The sequence below is a fragment of the Mesoplodon mirus genome (genome assembly GCF_964341445.2).
Source record: "Mesoplodon mirus genome assembly, contig: HAP1_SCAFFOLD_759, whole genome shotgun sequence".
NCBI classification, from domain to species: Eukaryota; Metazoa; Chordata; class Mammalia; order Artiodactyla; family Ziphiidae; genus Mesoplodon; species Mesoplodon mirus.
Window position 1 is genome coordinate 52,559 of NW_028295273.1, and position 15,808 is coordinate 68,366.

The 15,808-nt window shown below is 45.4% G+C and overlaps 1 protein-coding gene across 1 annotated transcript in view; it reads right to left on the bottom strand.

Moving 5' to 3' along the window:
* LOC309797585 (forkhead-associated domain-containing protein 1-like) overlaps nucleotides 1-15,808 on the bottom strand; it is a gene marked incomplete at both ends in the record, with an annotated part of 87,959 nt that overhangs the window by 6,565 nt on the left and 65,586 nt on the right. Inside the window, 8 exons of the mRNA XM_082646078.1 lie at nucleotides 1,648-1,813; nucleotides 2,350-2,570; nucleotides 2,994-3,089; nucleotides 6,014-6,138; nucleotides 6,824-6,947; nucleotides 8,835-8,936; nucleotides 12,704-12,808; nucleotides 13,836-13,925. Of these exons, the coding sequence (XP_082502204.1) occupies nucleotides 1,648-1,813; nucleotides 2,350-2,570; nucleotides 2,994-3,089; nucleotides 6,014-6,138; nucleotides 6,824-6,947; nucleotides 8,835-8,936; nucleotides 12,704-12,808; nucleotides 13,836-13,925 (1,029 nt within the window). The remainder of the gene's footprint in view (nucleotides 1-1,647; nucleotides 1,814-2,349; nucleotides 2,571-2,993; nucleotides 3,090-6,013; nucleotides 6,139-6,823; nucleotides 6,948-8,834; nucleotides 8,937-12,703; nucleotides 12,809-13,835; nucleotides 13,926-15,808) is intronic.

Below are 15,808 nucleotides of genomic sequence, written 5' to 3' on the forward strand. Positions count from 1 at the left end.
CAAATACACACACATGCAAACACACAGCACATACTCACATGTACACACATACACGCAAGCATGCGTGTACAAATACACAGCCCCAAGTCAGAAAGACTGGAGTACTATTCTGGCTACTCAGAAGAGCAAACCCAAATCTTTATTCTCAGAGAGCTTATTCCTCGGTGTATCCCTGGCACCTGGCAGAACAATGAAAATCAGAAGCGCCGCCTTTAAAAACACTCGGGCTGTTCACTCAACTGATTGTGGTCATCATTTCAGGAGGCAGGGAAGTCAGATCATGATGCTGGACACCCTTAAGCTCAGTACAGTGCTGTGTGTCACTTATGTCTCAATAAAACTGGTAGAAAAAATAGTTATCTGGATAGAAAAAACAAGATAAAATACACGAATTATCAAAAGTTAAAAAAATACAGATGAGCTAGACTATGAGTCTCAGAAAGCACTGTTCACAACAGCCAGGACATGGAAGCAGCGTAAATGTCGATGGAGGAGTGGATAAAGAAGATGTGGTACAAATATACAGTGGAATACTACTCAGCCATAAAAAAGAGTGAAGTAATGCCATTTGCAGCAACATGGATGGACCTAAAGACTATACTATGTGAAGTAGGTCAGACAAAGACAAATATCATATGATATCACTTATATGTGGAATCTAAAAAAAATGATACAAATGAGCTTATTTACAAAACAGAAACAGACTCACAGACTTTGAAAACAAACTTATGGTTACCAAAGTGGAAATGTGGTGGGGAGGGATAAATTAGGAGTTTGGGTTTAACATATACACAGTATTATATATAAAATATGTAATCAACAAGGCCCTACTGTATAGCACAGGGAACCCTACTCAATATTCTGTAATAACTTATATGGGAAAAGAATCTGAAAAAGAATAGATATATGTATATGTATAACTGAGTCACTTTGCTGTACACGTGAAACTAACACAACACTGTAAATCAACTATACTCCAATATAAAATAAAAATTAAATTTAAAAAAAGAAAGTTAAAAAAAATAGAGGCAAGCTAGACTATGAGTCTCAGAGAGGTTAAGCTAACACATATATATGGAATCTAAAAAAAAAAAAAAAAAGAATGTTCTGATGAACCTAGGGGCAGCCAGGAATAAAGACACAGATGTAGAGAATGGACTTGAGGACATGGGGAGGGGGAAGGGCAAGCTGGGACGAAGTGAGAGAGTGGCATGGACATATATACACTACCAAAGGTAAAACAGATAGCAGCCGCATGGCACAGGGAGATCAGCTCAGTGCTTTGCGACCATCTAGAGGGGTGGGATAAGGAGGGTGGGAGGGAGACACAAGAGGGAGGGATGTGAGGATATACGTATGCATATAGCTGATTCACTTTGTTATACAGCAGAAACGAACACCACACTGTAAAGCAATTATACTCCAATAAAGATGTTAAAAAAAAAAGCTGCCTGAAGTCACACAGTAAATGGCAGAACAAGAGTCTAAACCTAAGTCTGCCTAACGCTAAAGCTATTCTGCCACCTTCCTTTGCAATGAGCGAATGCATTCTGTGCTGCCTGGATCCCACTGGGACCTCAGTTGGCTGTTTCTAAAGGGAGCTGAGGGGCAGCCTCAGAGGCTCTGCTCCGAGCAGGGACCTCTCACCTTCTGCTGCCTGATCGCCCTGGTGACCCTCTTCTCCTGGTGCAGCCGCTCTTCCATGTGCGCCAGGGCCTCCTTCAGCAGCGCCTTTTCTTTGGCCTCTTTGCAGATGTCGTCCTTCAGCTTTGCCACCTGTGACTGGTACATCTGAACCGACACTTTGCTCTGCCTGAGCACACAGGAGAGACAAAGTCTCTTTTCTCCTCATCTTTCTCACTCACCACCAATGCTCCTGACCTGGGAGATCCTCAGAACACTTCCATATATGCCTGGCTTCGCGGTTTCCTTACAAGTGGGGGGAAGGCTGAAGATGTGGGGACTAGAGGGCAGAATAAATAGCCCATTGGCTGTGGATGTGCAGCATGAAGGGGGCACAGGTTATGCTACCAGCCCCTCCCAATTTTCCAGAGAGGGTGGGGGAACGGATACTACTGAAAATAGGATGGAATTATGAAAAGCACACACATGGTGAAACATCAGACACATTTATAAAAGGTGCACCTTATTCCTTAACAGTAGGGTACTCTAACTGCTGCTTTCTTGCCCAGAGACTTGGGTCCATCAGGCCCTGAGTCACCATCCCGCCTCCCCCCTCCACACCCAGGCCTCTGTCCTCTTGTCCTGGTCCCTACGGGTCTGCAGCTGCACCGAGGTTTAGCCTGGAGAATGGAGGCCTGGGCCTTTTGCCGGAGACATGGGCCATATTTGAGCTGTTCAATGTCCTTCTCGTATCGTCTCAAAAGCTCCTCTTTCCTCTGCAGCTGGTTCTTGAGTAGGGTGATCTTATCAAACACCAGGTACAGGTCTCTTTGTCGAAGCTGGTAGACTCTCTCCCTCTCTTTTGGGGAGAGGTGTTTCATGGACACGTGACCTGACATACCTTTGATGTTCATCAAAGTCCCGAGGGTGTTGCTCATGTCCATGTACTACGAGAAAGCATTTCGCAGGTAAGAGGCCTGGCCCAAGACCGCTGGTGGCCCCTTTGAGGAGGCAAACGTCTAATTCTGTTTCATTCATTTTCTGCAGTTGCAGAGAAGAAACACATGCTTTGCAAATGAGTGCATTTGGGGTTTCTAGTACGACTTTCATTTTCCCCCGCATCCATTTACACTATGCCTTTTTGAGAATTGGGGGGAAGTGGGGAGGGGGAATGACAACAGACATAAACATTCATTCTTACTACCCAGTCTCCCAAGGAATTGGGCTCTGCAATTTCCAGCCCATGCTGGGATAGGAGATGGGTCTCGTGGAGCTACTGTAACAACTAAAATGTATGTGGAGTTGATGTTTAAACTATCTGCAGGGCACGCAGGTTTGGACAGGAGGGGACTGATGCTGGGTATACCTACCAGCTTTTCACTAAGATCTAAAGCCTCAGCCACATCCATTTTCCTTAACTTCTCAGAGACCATGATGGACCCTGGGCTGGAAAGGCCATTTTGAGGCTGAAATAAAAAAAAAGAAGAAAAACTCTCTTGGCATTCCATTATGATTTTCTACATCCAGAAGAATAACCCAAAGAATAATGGAAGAACTGGAAAGATACTAAAGAATAATTTGAGAGAGTTGATTTTTTATATCATCTTTATTGGAGTATAATTGCTATACAATGGTGTATGTTCGTTTCTGCTGTATCAAAAAGTGAATCAGCTATACGTATCCATATATCCCCATATCCCCTGCCTCTTGCGTCTCCCTCCCACCCTCCCTATCCCACCCCTCTAGGTAGACACACAGCACCGACCTGCTCTCCCTGTGTGATGCAGCTGCTTCCCACGAGCTATCTATTTTACCTTTGGTAGCGTGTGTGTGTATATATGTCCACGCCAAGAGAGTTGGTTTTAAATCCATTCTGACTCTGTGAACTGCTTTCTTTATGACTGTGTTCCTACCCCTTCAGAGCACGACTGCCTTTGAAATGATGCATCACTTGTGCCGTTCTTTGGCCACCGTCTCGCCTGTCTTCCCTTTAGGCCAGTGGTTCTCAACCGGGGGTGACTCTGGCCACCCTACCCCCTCCAGGACATTTAGCAATGCCTGGACACATTTGTGGTTGTCATAATTGCTGCTGGCGTCTAGTGGGTAGAGGACAAGGATGCTGCTAAACACCCCACGATGCATAGGGCAGTCTCCCAAACAAAGAGTTACCTGGCTCAAAAAATCAGTACCGCTGATGTTGAGAAGACAAGCTCCAGAAAAATGGGGACCATGCGGCTTTTGCTCACTATCTCCCTCCTTGTGCCCAGCATGGCACCTGGCACCGAGTGGTGCATAGTGGGCATGTTTGTGGAATGAACGAATGAAGGTTAAGTGGAAAATAGCCTCCCTCCTTTTTATTAAAGGAATCTCATTTCTGTGCAGCAGAAACCATACCCTCACAAAATTTGGCCCAACCTTCTCCTAGCTCTGGAACCTGGTGGGTGGGCATCACTTCAGACCCTTTCCAGAGACAATGCAGATAGTGTTTGCAGCTGCATCTCCCTAAGACCCCAACCAGCCAGCTGGCTGCTGGAAGCCCAAATGACTGCATGGAATGGCCACCAGTCTGAATAGGTTACCCGATCTGAACGACTACAAATAACCCTAATAAGCCTCCTTAAAAAATAAATTGGCTTTTAATGCTTGCCATGAGCATCTCTTAGCCCTAGCATTTGTTGGCACTACCCTGAAAACCTCTGAGCTTAAAAACAAAACAACTAAAAAACTATAATGGCCCCCAAAGTGACTGTGATAGATAAGAGTGGACATATTTGTCTATGTATCTATGGAGATGAGAATAAAAGAGGGTATCTGAAGATGACAATAAACCGGGCAGATCTGCTGCAAAAAGAACCTGAGATGCTGCTCAGTGTCTTCAGCTACCCTGAGCTGCTTCCTCTGTACCTCTCCAGACGCCCCCTCTTTTCCTGAGGGGAGGGTCACTAAGGAAGAGCCTGGGCTACAGGATCCAAGCACACAGTCCCCACCCAGTCTCTGCAGGCTAGCAGACACACCACCAGGGACACACCCCTGGTGTGTCTTCAATCATTATTCTGTGACCTTGGGTGAGGTACTTGACCTCCTGAAGCCTTGCTTTTTCTTATCTGTTAAATGGGGACAATAATAGTAACTATGACACAAGGCTGCTACGATCGTTCAATGACATAAGGCATGGAGCCGGCTGAGCTCAACGCCTGGCACACAGTAAGCAGTTCACAGATGTCAGCTATTCTTCCTCCTGCTCTTTCCTTTAATTACTGCCAACCTTGGAGGATTGAGAGTTGGGAGGTTTCCTGCTCTGTGGTGTCAGTGGTGGGATGAGGGCTTGTTGCCAAGGGGAAGGTCAATCTTGGAAGCAGGACCATCAGGACGTGAGATCCAGCTGAGCTCCCCACCTGGAGACGGTCCCTCTACTCCCAACCTCAGAGAAGGAAGGTTCGATTTTATCAGGAAGACCAACACGTTTCTGAAGACTCACACCTCTAGACGTGTGAGCAAATGTCTAGAAAAATTGTAGGAGAAAATGCTGGTACAGATAGGATGGCTTTATTATGTTTTCCCAAACCTGGTTTAGACCAGCTGCCACAGCAAGCCACGCTGACCTGAGCTGTCCATTGTCATGTTTCAGTCAAACACCCGATCAAACATCCATTTAGGATACAGGGCACCTTCAACCTAACAATCAAATTACTTCTGAAAATCCTGGAAAACACAAACTATGCTCCCTAAGAAAGGAAGGTTTTCTTGGATAATACTCTTTAAATACTGTTTGACAATAATAACTATCATCTATTAAAGTGCTCGCTATGAGCTAGGCACTGGGATAAGCACTTTACATAATGATCTCCTTTAATTTTTCCATCATCATTTTACAGCTGGGAAATTGAAGTCCCAGAAAGGTTAGGAGCCTGCCCAAGGTCACAGAGCTTGCAGAGCTGGGATTAGGACACAGGTCTCTGATTCTAGAACTTGTGTCTTCTTAATCATCATGGCTCCCTTTGGCTGCCCTTTATGTGTTCATGTTTTTCAGTTTATAGCAAAAAGCAAATGTTAGGCAAGCTCATGACATACTGTTGTACATTAGCTTGTTGAATCTTTTCTGCAGAATACAACATGTGATGTGAAAAGGAGGGCCCAGAGATTGTCCGGGCCAGCATCAGTGCAATGTTATATCATGCTGTACACGATGGGAAGCCGCCTTTCTATTCAAACATTGGATCACTGGTACGGCCAGGCACCAACCAGTCCATACAGGTGTTAGCCCATCAGGGAGGACCTGGCCTCGAACCAATGATGTATACAGTGGTGCCAGGGCACACGGCTCGTGTCTGTCCTCATGCCCACCCTCCCCACGTGTCAGTCAATGCAGAGACAAAGTTTCTTTGGTTACCGTTCGGATCTCTACTCTTGAAAAAGTTGGCAAGTCAGGTTTTGCATCCAATATTTTCCGAACATTTTTTTCCATCCCGAGGGTCTTTAAGTCTAGAAATGATTCATCCATGTGGTCCTTGTGATCTATAAAAGAAATAATTTACACTCAAAAGAAAGGCTCAGGAAGAAGTTACTGCATGTAAAAGTCACAGCTGCTATTTACTGGACACTTACAACAGGCCAGTACTAATTAGCTCACCATCCTCCCTTGGCAGGTGAGGCATCGAGGCCCAGAGAGGTGAAATGACTTGTCCAAGGCCACACAGCTCATATGAGGCTGCAGCCTCCCAGGGCGGGGGCACTGAGGGGGAACCTTCGGCCACAGGTGTGAGGATGGACTTGAACCCAGGCTTCTGTGTCCTAGCCCAGGGCTCCACCCAGCAGCAAGCTTGGTTTCTTGAAAGCCCTATTCCCTCTAAACAGGGTATTTATCCTGGGAAGTTCCCCAAGGTTGGTCCTTGCACAGCATGCGTCTATGAAAAAGTTTCCACTGGGCCACAGTGAAATAAGAAAAAGAAGGACAAGGTTCTGAGTTTTTCATGAAATCCTGTTTATTTAATATCAAGGCCTGCTCTTGACTCTGAGCTCATGCCTACACATCTATTTTTTTCCTGCCCATCTTTTTTTTATAACTATGTTTTTTTAGTTATGAAATGATGGGGATAGAAGATGGTGGCCCTGGCAAATTGGTTAGTCCCTAAAGTGAACCCTCAAGTCTGGGGCCCATGGTTCTCAGCACAGAGGGGTGACTAGGCAGGAGGAAACTTACTTGACAAGCTGGCCTTCTCAAGTTCTTTAATTCGTGCACGAAGCTCAGATAAGGCCTTTTTCTGACACTGAATGACTTCCTCATGTCGGGACCCTTTGCACTTGGCTCCTAGATCACTGAAGGACTGCTCCTGTGGCCAGAATGGTGAGGACAGCAGCTTTATCAGTGATCACAATCTCCCTCTCTTGTATTTGAAGAAACATGAACAAATCATGGATTAGCAGAAACCCTGTCACTTACTTAGTACCTTGGAAAATATCATTACAGGGCTTCAGCAGAGAAGGAATTTAAAAATTTCATTTCGAATACAAAGTCACATCTAGGAAGATTTCCAACTTTCCTACCTACTTAGCATCATTATAAATAAGAGATCCCCCCATGCTCCCTCCCCATGTTTTATTTCTTTTTTTCTTCTAATGTTCTTCTAAGCTTGGATTTCCACTTGTTGTCATTCTGGTCTCATCTCTGAACAATCACACCAAATTTGCTCCTGGAGGGGCTTTTTTTTTTTTTTGCCTGCACCATGCGGCATGCGGGATCTTAGTTCCCTGACCGGGGATCGAAACCGCGCCCCCTGCAGCGGAAGCACAGAGTCTTAACAACTGGAACACCAGGGAAGTCCCTGGAGGGGCTTTATTTATTTATTTATTTTCTGCGTTACGCGTGCCTCTCACTCTTGTGGCCTCTCCGGTTGCGGAGCACAGGCTCCGGACACGCAGGCTCAGTGGCCATGGCTCACGGGCCCAGCCGCTCCGCGGCATGTGGGATCCTCCCGGACCGAGGTATGAACCGGTGTCCCCTGCATCGGCAGGCAGACTCTCAACCACTGCGCCACCAGGGAAGCCCCAGGCGGTTCTTATCGGCCAACTTGGGGAAAACCTTCTTCTAAGACTTTGTGGCTGAAAATGTAGTCTGCAGAGCTGTGCTATCGGTACCAGCTGGGAGCTGTTCAGAAATGCAGAATCCCAGGCTCCCCCCACCCGAGACCTGCTGAGTCACAATCTGCATTTCAACAACATCCCCATATGATCCGTGGACACCTTTGAGTTGAGAGGTGCCACTGTAAAGTATCCTCTAATTGGCTGGTTTCTGGAAAAGTAAGTAGCCGTTTTGGCCATGTGTTTCCCCTGATATGCATGAAGAGAAAGCAAAAGACTGAAATACTATTGGTTGGTCTTGCACACACTTAGACACAAACCAGGACCCGCAGTAACGACTGGGATTTGTATCAGTAAAATCAGCTGCGGTATATAAACAAAGTACCATTTCTAGACATTTCAATAACCTTGCCTCTTCAAGTTGATCTTCAAGTTGATCTCTGAGTTTTAGGATTCAAGCTTCATGTTAATTCCTCCTACATCATTCACCCTCTTTAATTAATTTAGTTCCCAACAAGGAGTTGCTGAGATTCCTCCATCTAAGTACGTGCCCTCTGTTTCTCATAGGAAAGCCCATTTCATCAGTTTCCAGTAGTAAAGAGAAGGACGGGGACCACCTTACCGATTTCTCTGCCATTAGCCGCTTGACTCTGGCTTTCAGCTTCTCCTCTTGCTGTAGCCTTTCCTCGGTCAGCTTCTCCTTCTCTGCCAGATGCTGGGGTAACTCTTCTTGCAGCAAATACTGCTGAGTTTCCCGAGAACTGTTGATCTTCATCTGAAATGAGGGGAAGGGGAACTGCAGCTGATGGGGGACAGGACTAACACAGGAGTCATTTCCACTACCTTTGGGGGCGGGACAAAGGTTCACGAAACTTTCTTCAAAACACAGAAAAATGATGCTTAGCTTAGTAACTAATAGCGAAGTAGTAGAGCATCGTGGTTAAAAGCTCAGGCTCTAGTTCTAGATAGAATCTCAGCTCTAGTTCTTTCTAGACACTTCTTCGTATAGAAAATAAGCGGGTGAACTAAGGCAGGCCGTCTTCCTCCTCATTCATCCCTGCCGGCCGCTTGGGTGCGGGATTCCGTGGAGAGCACGGGCCCGTGAAGGGGCTCTGCAGCATGCCTACCTGACCTACTGCCCTTTCCAAATTGGCTTTAATGAGGTTTGCTCTGTTCCTCATTTCTTGCAGCTGAAGCAATTTCCTTCTGGAATCCTCCCGAAGCTTCTCTTCAACCTGAAAGGATGATGAAACCGAGGGCTTGCTGCTAATGTGATCATCATGCCCTCTGGGGAAACCCTTCTGGGGGGGCTAATGGCAGTGGGGGAGTCCCTGAGGGGTAGGGACAGCTGCAGCCCAGCAGCAGGGGTCACAGGCATGCACAGGGTGGAGGCAAACTCACAGGGAGTTGCCCCCTACGGGAAAGGGCCGAGCTCTGCACCCGGGGCTCAACTATGTTCTACCGCACACTCCCATCCCAGCTCGGTCCCTAACAAGCCTTACAACACTCGGAAAGTTATTTCACTGCTCTGTGACTCAGTGTCCTCATCTGTCAAATGGGGATGATGATACTAGTATCACTGCATAGAGTTATTGTGGGGATTCGATGTTTGGAGTAGTGCTTAAGGGCTCTGTGAGAGTGTTATGTACTGTTGTAACCTATGAAAGGTGGACGGGAATGTCCGCCGTACAGTCTCGTTCTAATAACTCGTGATGGGTACTTGGAAATGTTATGATTGGGTTTATTATCATAACTGTTTGTCGTCACCACTTTGAGCACACTCACTGGTGGTAACCTCTCTGGAGGCTTGCCAAAGCAATGTCTATTAAGAATTGCAGCCTGAAAAGGAAGGCCTTTAAAGTGGAGAAGCTTGCCTACTTTTCCCCCCTTGCTTGGGTAACAGTCAACGCACGGTAAGCTTGGGCGTGCTCCACGCTACCCTTGGCTGGCCAGTGTAGGCCTCGCAGCTGCTCAATTCTTGGATGCACCTGCTGAGCCCTGGGCCCTGGCACTAACAGGAAATGAGGCAAACTCTCATAAATAAATGGAACGTTTTTGTGCTGAAACAAATTCACAGGCTGTGTTTTTACGGATCTGAAGAGGGGGATCACAGGGATGTAATAAAAGACCCAGAAAAGCCCTTAAGAGCTTTCTTCTGAGTAGTGTGGTCCAGTGGAAGAGCCTCTACCCAGCTCCGTTACCTTGGAAAAGTCATCTAAGCTCTCTGGGCCTTAGTTTTCTCCCAGGTCTAAACATGCTCTGACTTCTATGTCAGCAGCCTTTTTCATATGCTGCAAAAGCCAAGTCCAGCCTTGGACTCTGCCCTTATCTGTGCTCTGCATGAACAGCCCCCGTTCCCGTCCCCAAGCCTCAGAGTCACCTTCAACAGCCGCCCTGCTCCCTCTCTCACACTCGGGGGTCTCATGCCTGTCCTCCAACCCCTCTCACATGCAAGCTGGACTGTGACAAGTGGCCTCCTCGCCTCGAGTTTAGTTTCTTCCAGTGCAATCTTAAAGGTACTGTGAGAGTTACCCAGCTGTAAGGCAGCTCTGTCCAACAGAACTTTCTGCAACGGTACAGGTACTCTGAGCGAGGCTGTGTTGTCTAGTACGGCAGCCACCAGGCACATCTGGGGATCGAGCACTCGAAATGGGGATGGTGTGACGGAGGAACTGAACTAAAAATTTTAGTTAATTTTCATTAATTTCAGTGTAAACAGTAGCATGTGGCTGTTTGCTATGCCAGGGTAACTGAAGTCAGACGAACCTGGAGTCAGACAAAACTGACTGTGCCATTGGGCTAGTTACTTTACTAGTAACTGGTAGCCTTGACTTTCTCATCTGTAAAATGGAGAGGATGATTTCTAGATCACAGCGCTGTTGTGAAGATGAAGAGATGAAATGTTCAAGGTAACTCCTAGTACGTGAGAAATTGTAACTATCATTTTCACCCTGATTACTGTCCACGAATGTCATTGCATCAGTCACTTGTTCAGAAGCCTTAGTAGCTCCCCACTGCCTGTGTGGTACAGAGCCCAAGCGCCTGAACTAAGGCAAAACACCAAGCCAGGGATTCAAGAAGCCCCTACGAACTCAACGAGGTAAATAAAACTGAATCCACACCTAGATAAACAATAATAAAACAATAATAACAATAATAAAACTGCTGGAAATCAAGGGAAAAGACAATCTTAAAAGCAACCGGAGAAAAAGACAGATTATGCAAAGGTACAACAGTTAGGCTTACAGATGACTTCTAAATAGGAATAATAGGAGCCACAAGACAATAGTGACATATCTAATGCTGTATCTAATGTGCTGAAAGAAAAGAGTTGCCCTTGTAGAATTCAATACGCAGTCAAATGTGTTTTAAGAATGAAGGTTAAATATACATCTCCAGACAGACACACAGGCACATTTGAGAATTTGTCATCAGCAGAGCCACAATGAGGGAAAACATTAAAGGGTATTCTTCAGACACAAGAAAAATGAACCCAGGTGGGTGATCAGAGATGCAGAAAAGACAAGCAACAGTAAGGGTAATGTGTGGATATGATACTGACTATAGAAAAACACTAATAATGTCTTGCGGGGTTTTAAGTATCAAGAGGAGTTTAGAAAATGACAGCAATGGCTTATAAATCTGGAGGGGGTAAGTGAAGTTAAGGTGTTTGAAACTCATTGCACTGTCAAGGAGAAGGGCATAATTATCAACTACTATTGCCTCTTGGTAAGTTAAGAATGCAGGGCTTCCCTGGTGGCGCAGTGGTTGAGAGTCCGCCTGCCGATGCAGGGGACATCGGTTCGTGTTCCGGTCCGGGAGGATCCCACATGCCACGGAGCGGCTGGGCCCGTGAGCCATGGCCGCTGAGCCTGTGCATCCGGAGCCTGTGCTCCACTACAGGAGAGGCCACAACAGTGAGAGGCCCGTGTACTGAAAAAAAAAAAAAAAAAAAAAAAAAAAAGAATGCATATTGTAGTCTTCAGGATGACTACTAAGAGAATAGTAGAAGAGTGAAAAACTTAATTAATGTGTGATTTTGGTGAGTCAAGGACGAATGCTATTGTCTTACTATTACTAAGAGAATAGTAAAAAAGTGAAATATTTCAAAGCTAATAGAGGGGGAAAGTGGAATAAGAGAAAACCATCCACTCAGAAGGAGGCAAGAAAGGAGAGAAAAAGGAATATACCACAGATGGTACAACTGGTATTGAGCACGAAGGTAGATTTAAACCCCAGGACACGAGTAATTACATAATATAAATGGACTAAAAGTCAAAATTGTCAAACTGGATTTTGTAAAAATGATACGCTATTTGAAGGCATATGTCTAAACCTTAAGACAAAAATTGACAGAGAACATATGAAAAAGATATGGTATGAAAACTCTAACCAACAGAAAGCCAGTGGTGAATCTGAATGACAAAGGAGACGTTAAGGGAGAAACACTACTAGAGATGAAAAGGGACATTTCATGATGATCTAAAGTTTTGCTCTACAGGAAGTATTAGGATTCTAAATTTATATGCACCTAGTAACACAGCCTCAAAATATATAAAGCAAACATCGTTCATATTAAAAGAAGAAACACACAAATGACAAACATGTTGAGATTTTTAAAAACATTCTCAATGATGGAACAAAAAGACAAAAAAAATCAATATGAGAATTTAAGTTGGATCAACATCATTGGCAAACTTGATTTAATGGATCAATTCTTTCTTAGATAATTTCACAATTAAGATCTGAAGGCAGTCTAGGGTTGTGGTTACACACAGGAGCTTTGGAGTCAGGCAGACCTGGATTCAAGTTCTGCCACAACTACTTTATGCAAGTGAACTTGGATAACTTCCTTCACCTCTGTGAGCCCCAGTTTTCCCGACTGTAAAGTGGGGTTAATACCAGTATAGACCGCATGGGGTCATTGTGAGGATGAACAGAGATGATGCAGGTGGAGTGCTGGCCCCAGAGTGGTTCCCAGGCCGACCTGTCCCTGCCATACCTTGCTCTTTTCCCGCAGCGTCATAGAGATCAGGCTCTGCTCGGTACTGCTCCTTTTCAGCTCCACCCTGAGCTTCCTCATTTCTTTTTCCATGTCATGGATTTGCTGAAAGAGTTCCAACAACAGGGAAGTCAACTTCACAACTCATTTCATCCGGTTCATTAAGGCAGAAACCTAGTCTGGGATTCGCTTAACTCCTTCCCTTGGGGGACAATTCCACGTATTTGAGGCAAAGTAGACTTTCTTTCAACGGATGCAATGAAAGTGCTGGGTGAGGGAAAATTTCAGTTTCTTTTGAAGATAAGCATGGATCCTGGATTAAACAGTACAAGATACCTATCCACTCATTAGAGTCTCTTTCCTTGGGGCACATTTTTGAGTTCAATCTAAATAAGGGCTGTTTGGAAGACACAATGGGCACAGTTTGGAAGAAAAGAACAATGACATTTTTCTTTTTTCTCATTTGAGGCAGAAAAGTGTGCTCCTGACAGAGAGAAGAACACATGTCTCCTGCCCCCGTCACAGGCACCGTCCTTCCCAACGGATGGAAAACGTATGCCTGGTGATGTGCACGAGGGTTCGGGCCAGTACAGGGGGTGAACATTTACATTTAGTGGTCATCTTTTCATTGTGTTAATTTTTATGTTCACCTTCCATACAAGGCCAGTGATACATTTGCTTTTTATTTTGTTTTTATGAATTGTTGTAAAATTGAATGTATTTAAGCAAAAATACTTCAAGAAGAGTTGTGTTAATAACAGTGTTCAGGGTTGTGATAAAACTTGTGACAGTGGATCATGAAAGTCTGGGCATCACAAGTCCAGGGGTAGGGACCACGGTGAATTTCTAGCAGCATACGGTGGCCACCTCCCGTCCCTTTCCCCAGGGGAAACCTGATGAGGGGCCTTGAGCCAACTGCCCAGAAAATCTGGGGAGAGTGTGTTTTCCATGGTCTTTTCACCCATCTCTTTGAGGCCAGCAAATCAAAGAATTAGGAGACTACATTAACAGACAAACACCCAGAAAGCCCCAGAGCTTGTGCTAGCTAATGGGCCAAGGAACCCCTCCAAAACCCTCAAGGCCACAATCTAGGCTTTCAGTGGACACCTAGGGGTCAGGAGGTTCAACGCACGGTTTTGCAGAGTTTTAACTCTTTCTCTTGGGCTTCCCACTTCTCCTTCTGGGCATCTTCCTTCTGTAACTCTTCTTTCAGCACTGAGCACTGTGGAGAAAAAGGACAAGGCCACGGGGGCTTGGCTGGGGGTCCCAAGTACCTGTGTTCATGCCCAGGAGTGTTTCCTGCTGTATAACCCAATCACACCTCTGAATTCTGAGAGGCGAGACCATTTGTGTGATGGGAGCACGGGATCCTGCAGTCGTTCCCAGTTCACCCCTCTCCTGAGTTCTGAGGAATAGAGCATCTAAGTTCCTCTTCAAAAGCCAGCAAACTTCACTGCAGGGGAAATCCAGCTTTGTAGAGTCTGGGGACTTAGGGTGCAGGAATTGGGATGTTTTCACGCTGTGACCAGTGAGGGCGGAGGGGGCTGAGCCAGTGAGCTCAGGTCCATCTTAGGGCTTTTGTGCAGGTTGCATCTCAAAGAAACAACTGCCCCGACTGGTGTGGAGGGGTAAACGGAGCTGTCTTGCCCGAGGGCGGCTTGGCAACAGGCATTAAGGGCATAAGGATGGATGTGCCTTCTTTTGACCCAGCAATTCCCACTTTAGGAATGTACCTTAAGGACAATGACTGGACAAATAAGTAAATCTGTAGTTTCAAGGATGCTCTTCACAGAATTGTCAGTAACAGTGGAAGAAAAAAAAAAAGAGGAAACAACCCAAGTGTTGTTTAGAACAGCAGACCACTTTATAACACTGGATACATCCAGGAGAAAGTATGTAGCTTTTAAGACAAATGATAAGAGCGTTGATTTATTAGCACGGGAAAATAGTAAGCATTTAAAAATTTAAAAAATGTGCATAGTATAAATTCACTATAAAATGATTGATTGATTGATTTCTAGGCAATATATAGAAATAAGACTGGAAGAACATACATGAAAATATTAACACTTATTTCTGAAGGTAGCATTTCCTCTCCTCTCTTTTTATTTTTTGTTCTCAATGTCATCTACTTATTTTTCTAAAATTAACACACATGATATATGTCATTAAAAAAAAGGCATCTCAAATGTTCACAAGAGCAGTACCCTTGGTGGTGACGAGCCCTTGTGCTATTGGGCAGCACAGTCTAGAGGAGAAGGGACCTCATTCCAAGGTCAACGAGGAAGGGGAAACGGGGACATAAATCATCCAAATGCACTTCAGGAGGTAGAAGAGCCAAGCAGGTGCTGTCTTTGCAGATTCCTTGTACTTAGCACCAGCTCTGCATGCCCTTCCCGTCCCCAACACACACACACACACACACACACACACACCACATTAAACAGCTATAGCACATGCCTGGGAAGACACTCTGCTTGGGAGAAACGAATGCAGAGGGCTTGGCCAGGCAGCCGACCTCGGGCAGAGGCAGAAGAGCACAACGAAAACCAGCCTCCCACTTCTCGCAAAACGATTTTGTCATCCCCATTTCACAGATGGGGAAATGGAGGCCAAATAAGTTACAATAAAAGAAAGCTCTGGGATGGGACCCTGGTCTGTCTGATCCCAAAGCTCGTGCAGTGCCTTTCACCAGCTCCAAACTGGGTATGGTACTACGTACCAGGTATTATTTACTGTGCCTTTTCCTTGGAACCTCAAGATCTGTTCTCACCCCAGCCCCATGCAGACCTAGCTATCGGGTAGCCTCTGGGAATCTCTGAGTTGCCACATGAGATGAAAGCTTTGAGGTTTTACCTTGACTCACAGAAACAGGCACATCATGCAAATACTGAGAAATCTTATCCTATAGAGTCAGGATTCTAAAGTTAGCATTGAAGGCAAGATTTGCAAATAGTCAAAGTTACATGTAAAAAGCTCTTTGCTTGCCTACCACGTCCATCTTCCATAGAGACATTCTACACACTAAAGTCTAAGGAAGAAATGAGCGTCTGCGTGTTTGCATCTGGATCTTCAGACGTTCTGCTGTGAAGACAGTTATGAGAA